The sequence below is a fragment of the Moschus berezovskii genome, chromosome 14 (assembly GCF_049115385.1).
Source record: "Moschus berezovskii isolate FMDL1 chromosome 14, NW_MosBer_1.0, whole genome shotgun sequence".
NCBI lineage: Eukaryota > Metazoa > Chordata > Mammalia > Artiodactyla > Moschidae > Moschus > Moschus berezovskii.
In genome coordinates, this window is record NC_142473.1 from 66,400,291 (window position 1) to 66,413,680 (window position 13,390).

General features: G+C 35.8%; 1 protein-coding gene across 1 annotated transcript in view; it reads right to left on the minus strand.

Annotated features, from left to right (window-relative positions):
• Positions 1-13,390, minus strand: part of LOC148775652 (doublecortin domain-containing protein 1-like) — a 175,557-nt gene that overhangs the window by 150,534 nt on the left and 11,633 nt on the right. Inside the window, exons 2-4 of the mRNA XM_088843396.1 lie at positions 12,118-12,387; positions 10,787-10,940; positions 10,181-10,343 (exon numbers count right to left, since the gene is read on the minus strand). Coding sequence (XP_088699522.1) covers positions 10,181-10,343; positions 10,787-10,940; positions 12,118-12,387 — 587 coding nt within the window. The remainder of the gene's footprint in view (positions 1-10,180; positions 10,344-10,786; positions 10,941-12,117; positions 12,388-13,390) is intronic.

Sequence of the window (13,390 nt, forward strand, 5' to 3'; positions counted from 1 at the left end):
TTGGTGAATTTTGAGCATTACTTTGCTAGCGTGTGAGATGAATGCAATCATGTGGTAGTTTGGACATTCTTTGGCATTGCCTTTATCTGGGATTGGAATGAAAACTGACCTTTTCCCATCCTGCGGCCACTGCTGAGTTTTCCAAATTTGCTGGCATATTGAGTGCAGCACTTTCACAGCATCATCTTTTAGGATTTGAAATAGCTCAACTGGAATTCCATCGCCTCCACTAGCTTTGTTCGTAGAGATGCTTCTTAAGGCCCACTTGACTTCGCACTCCAGGATGTCTGGCTCTAGGTGAGTGATCACACCATCATGGTTATTTTGGTCATGAAGATCTTTTTTGTATAGTTCTTGTGTGTATTCTTGCCACCTCTTCTTAATATCTTCTGTTTCTGTTAGGTCCATACCATTTCTGTTCTTTTTTGTGCCCATCTTTGCATGAGAAGTTCCCTTGGTATCTCTAATTTTCTTGAAGAGATCTCTAGTCTTTCCCATTCCATTGTTTTCCTCTGTTTCTTTGCATTGATAACTGAGGAAGGCTTTCTTATCTCTCCTTGCTATTCTTTGGAACTCTGCATTCACATGGGTATATCTTTCCTTTTCTGCTTTGTCTTTCACTTCTCTTTTCTCAGCTATTTGTAAGGCCTCCTCAGACAACCATTTGGCCTTTTTGCATTTCTTTTTCTTGGGGATGGTCTTGACCACTGCTTCCTGTACAATGTCATGAACCTCTGTCCATAGTACTTCAGGCGTTCTATCAGATCTAATCCCTTGTATCTATTCGTCACTTCCACTGTATAATTGTTAAGGGATTTGATTTAGGTCATACCTGGTCTAGTGGTTTTCCCTACTTTCTTCAATTTAAGATAGCCAGGGTAAACATTATTACTTCCAGAGGCAAGAAGGAAAACAGAATCTGATCCCATGCCAGGATGGAGTACCCAGGGATGCTCAACACAGACTTGAGTAGGTTTTGGCCCTGGTGAGGAAGAGGATTAACTGAGGCTAGCAGTGGGTGGAATGAGGAGTAATCAAGTGGTGGGGGCTCTCAGGCATGGGGGGCTGGAAGCCAGCCTGAGAATTAAAACAAGAAAGGTGCTGCCATCTAAACCCACCTCGAACATCTCAGCAAACATACTCTGTATGCAGAGCTAACAAACGCTTCCTACGCTTCTTCTCATCCCACAACCTTGACGTCCGCCTCAGGGCTGAGGCTCTCTGGTACCTGCTAGAATTGGAAAACAGCCTTCCCACCCCCTCCCAGCTCTGCGGTCCTTCAACTTTGCTCAACAGGGAGCAGTGGCCCTAAACCTTCCCAAAGGTCACACCATCTCCTCTTTCTTGCTTCCTTACTTTCAATAATAGTTAATAAACACCTACTGTATGCAAGGTTACTATAAATAATACAAAGGGAAGTGTTAAATGAAGAACAGAGCCTCTCCTCCGCCTTCTCCAACCACCAAAAGAGAAAAAAAAAAAAAGACTGAGGGGAGAGAATGGGTAAGAAAGGGCATTCCTCATAGGATGTGGGAAGACTGAAAATCTCAGATCTATAAGTTCCTGGAAGAATCATTATCCCAGCACTCCACTTCGGACCATTGTCTGGTCTCAGACAATCATTAGCATCACCATTAGCCTCTCTGCCACAGAATTATTCTTGGGCTGGCTTACTCTAGCCCCTGCCAAACAGGAACAATCACAAATCTACATAAGAATTTGGGGTAGGGCATTTTTAAAATATTCCTTCCAAATGTCCACTTACTGCTTGCTGGCGCAACAGGATGCTCTAATGAGGTCTTTACCTCCCCTCCCACCATGGAATATGCATGGTTCACCATAGCACCTATTTGGTTTTTCATTCAACCACTGAACAACGTTTGTTGAGCATCTATTAAGTGCCAGGCCCTGTTGCTGCTGCTGCTAAGTCACTTCAGTAGTGTCCGACTCTGTGTGACCCCATAGACGGAAGCCCACCAGGCTCCCCCGTCCCTGGGATTCTCCAGGCAAGAACACTGGAGTGGGTTGCCATTTCCTTCTCCAATGTGTGAAAGTGAAAAGTGAAAGTGAAGTCGCTCAGTCATGTCCATGGGATTTTCTAGGCAAGAGTACTGGAGTGGCTTGCCATTGCCTTCTCCGCCAGGCCCTGTGCGCCCCCCCCAAAAAGATGGTGAAGAAGGCAGCCATGTTTTATGCCCGAAGGAAGCCTGGTTTAGAGAGGACAACAGTCATTACAAGTCTGATGATTACAAAAGAGCACACTGAGAATAAGCTTATCCTTACTAGTGAGAGCCTCCCCGGAAAGTAGGACCAAATACAATGCCTGTCCGTCCAGGAATCTCAAAAGCAGGAGACTTGGAAGCCCCCTTTGAAGGGTTCTTCAATTTTCCCCTTATTGACAGTACTCTCAGCAAATTCCCTGTCCCCACACATGTAACTGTCAAAGAAGGGGTCTTATTCTCATTATCATCTCATCTCCTCCTAATTGTGGTGGCCACACCTAGTGGGTTCCAAAGCCTCATGACTCTCTGGGTAAGGATAGGAGTGGGGCCTGCACTCCACTGAAGTTCTAGTGGAGGTTGGGCAAAACCTTGGAGAAAACTTCCCCAAAGGGCTACATCCCAGCCAAATCCCTTGACTGTTTATGTTCATATACTTACTCTCTGGCAGCACTCAGAACATTATGCCCCAATAATTTATTCTGAAGAACTCACATCCTATTTTCTTTTTCATGTTTTGTTCATAACCAAATCATGAAAAAGATAAAGCATGTTCTAGCATTAGAAGATCTATTTACAACATCACCACATTTTCTCAGCCTACTTCAAAAGAACCAATGCCTGTCATGAAATTAAATAAATCTGGGTGCTCCCCAAGTCGTAATTTTCCATTTTGCATGTGCCAGGTGAAGAGAATACTGCCTTTTTCTGTCACCAGAATAAAAGCAGCAAACTTGCAATGTCAAATCCATAAGCTTATTAAAAATCTTTTTTTAAAAATTAATTATCTTGTAGTTGGGCAATAAACTTGAAAATACATTAATGCTCTGGCTGTCTTGAAAATACAGATAATGACCTTAAATATGAACAAGCACATCATTTCATGGGTGCAAGATGATGAGTTTATAAAATATAAATGCTCTGACAGTAAGAAAACATACTGCTATATTCAATCATATCATCTGCTCAAAATACAATTGCTTCTATGTTTGGTAAATAGATTAAATCCAGGTCACATTCCTGTGTTCAACTGGGTTTCTAGCCACTCCCTTTTCTCTAAATACTTGAGTTCTTTGTTTTTGCATGTTCTTAAGTGTCATCATTTATTGCTAAAGGCGTGATGGCTATACTTAACTAATAATGACAGTGGTTGTCATTAGATTTTAACTCAGTAACACGAGTCTGACATATCATTTGAAGTATGTCTTCAATTTAAATTTGATTAAAATTACAAACATCCCATCTATTGTGCCAATCAAAATGTTGTCACCCTTTCCCTGAACTTTTCTATGAACTTTCTTGAAATAAGTTGTGGCAGCTTAAAGTTAAGGCTAGCCTTGGGTCATAAACATATTTTAAAACACAACTTTCAGAATAGAGCAGAGCAAGGTCACTTGGGTTACACCTCAGAAGAATTCTCAAGGCAAATAGTAGAATATAGTGAGAGTTCAAAGGCTCTAATGCAGATTTCCATATCATGCTGTAACACAAGTGCTTGCTCGTGATTTTAACTTGGTTGCAAATATTTTAAGATCCTGGACCTAGCAAGCACCTGTAGTAGTAAAATCAGGTATTTGTGCCAGTCTATATGACAAGCAGGTGGAAATGAGTCAAACAAGAGACGGAGCAAAAGAGGGAAAGCAGACAAAGAACAGATGGAAAAATAAGTTTTAGACACCTATTATGTACAGCAGACTTTTATACACATTATTGCCTTTACTCTTCATAATTACCCTGTGAGATGCTTATTATTGACTCAGTCTATATATAATAGATGAGGAAACTGGGGGTTAGAGAGGCTAACCCACCTGCCCAGGTTCACAGAGTAGTTTGCTTCCCTGGCAGTGATGGTAAATCGGAGCCAAATGATTGTGCTGTTGCTATTTTCCTACACCCAGGCAACTATTCTGGGGAGATAAGAGTGGACACGAGGTTCTAATAACTAGCCTTGGGATCTTAGCAGCACTTGGAGTCCTAGTTATACTTATGAAATGCTATTCTCAGTGTTCTATTTATATGAGGGATTTACAGATATTTAATTTCTAAATAATTTTTCTTTTTAGAAAAATAAGACAATATCCAATAATCCTTTAAGATAGTTTTACTTCGATATACAAGTAAGGACACTGAAGTGCAGATCAGTCTGCCTAAGGTCATATAAGAGGGACTAGAATCTTGCAAGATCATCTGATTTCAAGTCTAGTGCTCTTCCCACTAAATGCATTTCTTATGTTTCTTCTAACAGATGTCTCAAAGCTTCAAAAACAAATGCTTTGGAAGGCAAAATCCTGAAAGAGTACCTATAGGATATATAAATGAATTCTCAGGTAAAGTAGCAGGGTAGATAGACAACTGCCTAAAAGATTGGATTTCAAGGCTACTAGAAATGCTTGGCTCAGGTTTTAACCTCCCTCCTTTTGTTTCCATGACATTATGATACCACCCTTATTTTCTTTATAACACTTCACACTGTCACTAAATAACTTTCTTAGTTCTGTGTATGTTTATGTCTGTTGCTTCTTCTACCTTATTAGAACCCAAGCTCCATGAGACCTTTCTGGTTCATACCATATCCTGGCATATTGTAGGGACTCAGTAAATACTTCTTGAGGAAATAATTGAATGAATGAACGGTCTCTCTTTAACTACTCCTCTGCCTCCTTAAACAGAACCATATTATTTTTAATGACTTCTCACACACTGTCTGAACTCTCATCAGACAGGCATTCTCTCTGTCCACTTTTACCCATGTAGCAAACAGCTCCAGGTGATAAAGACAGTATTTATAACTCTTCTGAGTTAATATCCTCACGAGAATTAAAGTTTATCAAATTTCTTTGCAGACAAAAAAGGCTGTATTCAAAACCCTTCATGTCCAATGTGAATCCATAGTAGAAATTTTAGAATTAAAAAAATGTTAGTACGTTGCATCTATCAAATATTATGTAATATGCCCAGCAAGGTCTACAGTAGCAGCCTACAATCAAACATATTAATTATTTTTCATCAAAACAATTGATTATTTATACCAAATAAGGTTGTGTTATCATATGAGTTATGAAAAAATTGTTTGGCCATCTGCAATTCTGTATTTTAGAATGTCATATAAGAGACAGGATTTGTAGCATTAACTCAGGGGTTATACGGAGAAAGCATAATATACTTGAAGCCCAAGGTGAGTGTATGGATTGCAGGAAGTATTCAAATTATCAGGACAGTTACAGGTTCACAGGCATCTTCATTAAACAAGTATAGCTTCTGTGTGAATATATGCAATATATACAATTCAACAAATCATGATATGTGAATAATTCAGGTGTTTCTCAATGATTTGATAGTTTGACAGTATGAGATGCTACTGCATGCATACTATAAATTTTTCTACTGGCTAAGGATTTTTTTTGCAGGGTTGGGGGGGGTGCATCTCTTGCAATGATCTTCAGACACACATCTAATTACATAGTAAGGGCACTGTACACATTAATTATAGGTTTAGAATATTTGGAATAGGGAAAAAACCTAACATACGTGCCTATAGTTTTATCCTCCCTTGCAGAAACAGATAAAAGAATAGTGTGCTATCTCAGAAGACAGTTTTTTTCTCTATATAATATCATGTTCCTGCTTTTGGTATATGCAGCCAAGTGAGAGAGAAGATGGACTGACAGTCTTGCCTAATGTACATACTCTTCCAAGTGATAATAGAGAATTTGGGAACACCCACCCTAAGTACTGCTGCAGCTGCCCGAGTTCAGCAGGGGTCACCCTGTGGGTGAGCATCACAGAGCCCAACATTAGCTTCAGCAGGACTAATGCAGCCACTGGTGTAGCCTGTAGCACTGTCTTGAGATCCAGCAGCAAGAAAAGCAAGGTGTGATGTAGGTAGTAAGTCACTTCTTGAAACTTGTGCTTTTAACACAACCACCTAAAAAGCAACAAACTCAGGAGACATATAATGGAACAGAATATAATGCACGAATCCAGGTTCATTAAACTAATGCATTTTTTGAGAAACAAAATATGACAGAACATTTCATTATTGATGCACATATGAGAAAAAGTGTTATGCTGCTATTTAGAATGTGTCTTGTATGTCGTGGAATTGAAATATTTCCAAATCATCAATAATTAAAATGATGAGAATCCATCATTTCACTGACATTTATTTCTACATGAAAAGATGGCCTATTTTAAATGTGCTCACACATATTCTTGTCAATCACAACCTGTCACAGCAAATTATCTCATTTTGGAGATCACATGGCAGGTAGCAGAAATCTCTAGGTTTAAATTTAGATCTTAGGTGTAGTATCAAGAATACTCTTCATGGATTTTTTTCTGTGACTACATTTTCACAATACAGCATATAAAGGATGCAAAATTCTATTCATAATACTCAGTTTCATTTCTGGTTAACAAAACTCGGGACTGAAATGAATCACTGTAAATGATAACTCTGCAAGCCAAAGAATAAAACAGGATACATAGAAAAGAATGGAAATAACAGAAGTAAAAAAAATGTAAACAATCTCAGAACTCTACACAGTGAAACTTGGACCTAATAACTTAGGTCCAAACTGTTTTCCCCTCATCTTCTTTAAGACATTTAAGCAATTGTGGGGCATGAACCATTTTTTATGCTAGGTTTGCATTGCCTACAGCTCCTAGCAGTTCTAAAGGAGATGCACTCTTTAAATTCCATGAAACTGATGCAAGAATTTTCATTGTGCTATCATGAAGCAGAAGATTCAGGAAACTGTGAATAAAACCTAAAATGTATGCTCATGAAACTGAAAACTTTAAAAATGCCCTTTGAAATAATTCATTAACTATATCGTCATAGTTTTAAAGGAATCATTAATAAATTTCAGAATCTTCAAATGGCAGAATTACAAGACCTAATAAGACAGTTGATCTTCATCAATAATCTTCATAAAAATTCTTTCTGCTTTTCCCCACACAAAATTAATCATTCTGTTTATGCATTCAACTTCAAATGTAAGAATTATTCTAATATTGCATTTCAACAGGGATTGTTTCATGTTAGTCTTGACCCTGGCTTGACCTCTGTATGAAAGCTTTGTGTTTGGAGGTATGTGATGAATAGCTCTCTGGCTTTCTATTAAATCCAGTGCCACTGGTTGTCAACAGCGATGCTCAAAAGGGGTGGTAAAGTATTTAAAAAATCAGAGATGTTCTGCAGGTCTCTTTCTGCCTTAGTAAATCTGGAAATAGTTCTAAGGCAATTTTCACTATCTTATACTACTTTCCCAAAGAATAAGAATACAATGAAGTATGGAAATACAATTGCCAAAATATACATAGGTTTATTTGGCTTTCCTGTGCCAGAAATAGAGTAAATTTTCATTTGAAGGACCAAAGGATTTGATGTAAAAAAATTTTTTTTAATTAGAGATGAAGGAATAATGACAACAAAAAATCAGATTGTAAGTCCCCTTTTTTATTATCTTTCTCTGATCTGGCCTAGGACTGGCACATAGTAGACTTTGAATCGATGTTTGCTGAATGAATGAAAAACAGTATATTAAAATGATGACCATTTACTTACTCTAATGCTTGTTTGTTCTTTGTACATAAAATATTCATGTTCATTTGCAAAGATGCAACAGTAACACCAAATTCTGCCAGGTGTTTCCCCTTATTTACCTTTAGAAAGTAGAATTTTCCAACTTCTGAGAATGCCTCCTTACTCTAAATTTATCCACCACTTTCAAAGATATTCATCCATGTTCTATTTTTATGGTAAACTCATGACAAGTTGGCATATTATTGATAATCTATAGCATTCATGCAAGAGAGCTCATTTTAACCTGATTTGAAAACGTACATGTGAATATGTAGGTGATATATATATATATATATATATATATATATATGAAATGTCCCCCACCCCTCTCAAGTTATATACACATATATGATAAATTACATACATATATATATATATAAAATAAATTATTTGTGTTTATGTTCTTGTTCTGAAAGAAACCAGTATCAGGCTTTAGGCTTATAGGCTTATCTGTGAACTTAACTTACATGGGTGGCTTTTTTCCCATTATACTTAAATCTTTTTAATGGACATGTGATATGCTAGTCTGTGTCCAAGCTCACCTACAATTTCTTTTCTCAAAAGACAAGGCACATCTGCCACCTGCTCTACTCCGTGTCCCAGCAACAACTGTCGAGCAGCATAAAGATTGATTATCAGTCAAAAACCATTGCACAACACCAGATTTTGGTGGGTTAAGCTTGCTGATCCAGCAAGAGATGGTGTGAAATTTTCAGGAGTGTGTGCCAACATTTTGGTGCAAAAGAACAGCAGTGCATGTCACAGTGAAACACAGCCAAAGATGGGCAGACAAAGCAGAGAAGTTTTTTTGTTCTAGACTTGGCTTTAAAAGGATAAAAGAGAAAACAAAAAGTAGGAGGAAATTAGTTTGTACATTTAAAAATCATCCACCAAGCTTTGTCATGTGTGTAACATTGTCATTTTAGGCATTCATGTCCAGATCTTTTAAGAAGCTTAGCTATAAATAATTTTTATATATCTCTTCTGAAATACATAATCATAAGAAAGGCAAGTATTTCCTATTAATAAAAATAACCAAGGATCTTAAGGAAGTATTCATTATATATATATCCGAATATAAAAGTCACAGAAACATTTACCCACAAAGACTCACGCTTCTATACAAAGAGATGATTCATGAATACAAAATAAAGGCAGCCATATTTTAAAGCAAAAACAAAATTTGAAAAATATCTGGATCTACACTACTGCATAGCTTATTTTTACTGAGTATTGTAGCAACAAGTTTCTTTACAAGGACCAAATTACCTTGAACTTTTTATTGAATTCAAGAAATTATTTCTTGATGATCAAATATTCTTAAAGAGATAGAAATTCTAGTATCATTTTATATAACAACATTAATAGAGGAAGAATTTTCATCACTTCCTCTGTAATGAACTCCAGAATTACTTTTCTTCTATTTATGCAATGATTGCCTAGACTTGCCTTTGGTTCACTGGCTTTATAGCAATTGCAGAAAAAAAAATACTTCTAATAAGACAGAAAAAGCAGAGGGGAACACAGCAGTTAGATACACTGAATTTGTATGGCAAAGTTCTTATGTCATTTAAATGTGATTAGCATACATAGCACTTGATAACAGGCCCTGGGTATAACATACCTGGATAGTGGCATTTTTATTTTTCTCTTAAAGCATACTCTTTCCCACTAAAGAAAGAATTTTATTTTTTTTTTTAAATCTCCACATTTCTGAAATGTTAGAAAACAATGGACTTTCTTTTTCTACAAAGAGACCTTTGCTACAAAAGTATGTCTATACATATCACATTATAAATATATAATTTATATTATTATAAAACATATATGTTACATATATACATAAAGTATATAAAAGACATGCTGTGGCATTTATCTTATAAAAATTTTGTTAGGAAAATCACATGTATATACGAATTATGTTCATTACTGTTCACATTTTCAAAATTATGTTAATTCCATCTGAAAAAAAGATCAAGAGTATAAATGAATAAATGATACTTGAAACTTTGAGCTATTTTCTGAGAGAATAAGTCTAATGAATTATGTCTGTTGAGTGTCACAGAAACTAAACAGTAAATTCAATAATCTCTGATTTAATTTATTATATTTTCACCATTTAACCTCCTGCAGGCTCCCTAATGTCTATTCAGATCTATATTAAATTAAGCACCAATGCTAATGAAGGGCAATAAACGTGGCTGTCAGTGGATTTTTCTTTCATTAAGCACATTATCCTCTTACTGAGCTGTAAATGCGTAAACATTAGTTTTGTTAAACCATGCAAAAAAGACAGGATGAAAATCATTTTTTAATTGCGCCCCTTAAGCAATTTACTGTGTGTGGAAATACAAGTTTTTTTTTTCATTTTTACCTTTAATTTTTTTGAATGGATCTAAAAAGGGCTCTCCTGTTGAAACATAAACGTCTGCTTCACGGGGTATGTCTTCAGGTTCGAGGGCTTCAGTGCCGTCTGCCAAGAACACTCGTCGTGCGGCCATGTTCAGATTCAGCTTTTCTGTGCACTCCTCCAGCAACTAATAGAAAACAAGAGGTAAGGGAAAGCGACTTAGGACAAGGAAAGTAACACATTTCCACTAAGCAAAAAGGTGCAGTGATCAAAACAGAAACTCCCTGAGCCACCTGCCAAAATATATTTTGTAGCAGTTGAAAATATACAAATAGGTTAATCGCAACACTGAGAATATCTGATTCTCAAATTCTAGTCCTTGAATGTTCCATTATTCTAATAGGGCTATAAGATACAGTCATTGTATTTGTTTAATTAGATATACTACTTATATACTGATAAAAAATGAATGGAATGCCTGTGAAACCTATGTATATACATATAAGCTACCTAGAGATTCAGATAACTACAAAGAAAATTTTAAACAACAAATGTCATCTTTCTCACTTTCTATATATAAAGAGAATAAGGGAAGAAATAAAGCACTGAAAACTTTTGGATACTAGTTACCAAGGTGATGGTTGGTACAGTAACTTTGGCAAAGACTGTTCTAGATCCATTTTTGTAAGCTGTTACTCTTATCAGTCTGCGTTGAAGTTTGTGTCTTTGAGACAGTCTATGCCAATTCTGGTCCCACTTAAATTTTGAAGAGAACTCTGTAACTCTAAAGAAAAAAAAAAACACACAATAATTGGTGCATGTTAATTAGTAAAAATTTTTATGTAAATATTATCCTGGATATTTTCAACACATATAAGCACTAGTGATTGTTCCTAAGTATTCCTCAAAAAAAATTTTTTTATAGAATGATTGTCTATATATACTTAAATATTTTTAAAATTTAATACATGTTTGCCAAAACTGTTCATGTAAACCATGTATCTCAGAATAAATCATTTTATTTACAAAACATCACAACATTCGCTTTTAAAAATTATATACGCTATATTCTAATAGAAAGCAGAAAATACCAATATGATCTTGACATCATGAAATAGAAAACAGGTAAGAATTTTCCTTAACTTTCATGTTTATTAAAGTTCTTTGATTTCTTTTTAAAAGATTTGAAATTCAAATACATCATACTCAAGTTTTTATTCTGAAGTTACTTTTATTGCTTTCATTTCAAATTGCTTGGGGGCAGTAAGAGAAGATTTCTAAGTTTGCTTTCAGTCAAAACTAGTTTCAATCCTTATTTTTTTCTCAGCAAAAGTACATGGTAAATGATTAACATGTTCGACTTTTACCTGAGTTCTCTAACTTTTCCTGTTAATTCCTAATGCCACATTTGCATAGTAAACATTTTAAAGTAAAAATGTGAGGTAAATTAAAACCACAGTATATCCACCCATTTGAATATATGAAAATAATGTGAATATAAATATCTTAGTTTGATTTTTATTTTTATCAACATTTTCTTCTTAGGTTAACAGATTATAAGAATCTTGATGTGAAAATGTATACACAAAATGCTGAATAAGTTCATTTCAATTTGATTTATTTCAAATACTGTTTAAACATCAAAAGTATGCATTTCTATTTTTAAGCAAATATCTGGTAAACCAAGACATTCATGGTCTTAGCCTGATTCTGCTTCAACTATTCCTTTCAGAGTTTAATATTCTCCAGGCTCATGTGTATCTCATTTTTTCCCACAAATATAATTAGCAACATTCTACTCAGGTGCTTTCAAAGAAAAAAGAAAACAAAAGCAGAAACAAAACCCCTAGAGACGTGTTACATTTTAATGTTTGAAATAGTCAACTAAATCATTATAAATTCTGCTCAAAGAAAAAGGTTTCAACAGTCAGATAAAAAGAACAGAGAACCACTTTGATTACCTCAGTTGACCCACTGGAGCACTGACAGGTCTGTTTCTCTTGGATGCTGATATAAAACAAGAATTGTTTTTACTGTTTGATTTGTAGCTATCTGGGTCTGATATTTCATCATGGCTGTGATCTGATGCTGTTTGATGTGTGGAGCAATCTCGAAGTCCTGACCCTTCTGATACTGCCGCTGAATGCAAAAGTCTGTTGGGGCCAAACTGAGGCTGCAAATAATCTTCTGTAGTTTTAATAACTGCTTTTGCCTGGGATGACATAAACTCCCTGAAAGAAACAATGCAAGAAAGAATACAGTGAATTGATGTGTAATCACTTGTTAACAACTAACACATAATAACTAGTTGTGTGCTAAGTGCGAGACAAAACACTACACGCTTAGCCAGTATTTTGCTTAACCTTTACTATATCCCTGGGAAGTGAGTCACATTTTTATCCCCACTTTACAGATTTAAAAAGTTGTGTCTCAGAAAGGCTAATTAACTTGCCCATGCTCACATAATCTGTAGTTGTAGCTCACATAATCTAGGAAAGAACTTGAACTTGAGATGTCCTAAAATAAAACACACATTCATAAACACTAAACTGAATTATTTCAACTAAAGAAGAAAAAGCGTGTAATGCTTGAATCAGTGTTGAGTAACATTTTAAAATTCTTACATTCATTCATTAAACACTAGCACTCTGCTGAATATTAAGAAATTATAAAAATTAAAGAGATGTGGCTCCTACTCTCAATAGAACTTGCAAACTATCCCTAATAAAGAGAGAATACATGTTAAACAAACTGCTTAGAACTCTGGGTGTATATTAACTTAAAGTGCAGAAAGCATTCCTTGAAGGTAAACTTTTGTGGGTTGGAGTAAAGTTAGTAAAGACTTTACAGCAGACTTGGGCTTCGGTGACTAACTCATCCTGGTTTGCTCAGGACTGCCCTCGCTTAGGCATTTTAGCCACACATTTTGAAAACTCCCCTAGTCAGATTGGGACAGTCAGTTACCCTACCTGGTATTTAAGCTTTAGAGACTTCTCTTTAACAATTAGGAGTAAAGAGAATTAAACTAGCTTACTGCTGATTCACTCAGATTTTATGATTTAGAAGTTTAGAATTTACTTTTGTGGAAGACATAAAAATATAGCTATGTCTTCCCTCTGAAAGATCTTCTTAGAGCAGGCACCAACATTCCCTTGGGTGAACCTGTTGTGACCACATTCTTTAAGGCTTCAGGTCATCAGGATGACAGAACTGAACATCTTTCCCCTTTTTCTT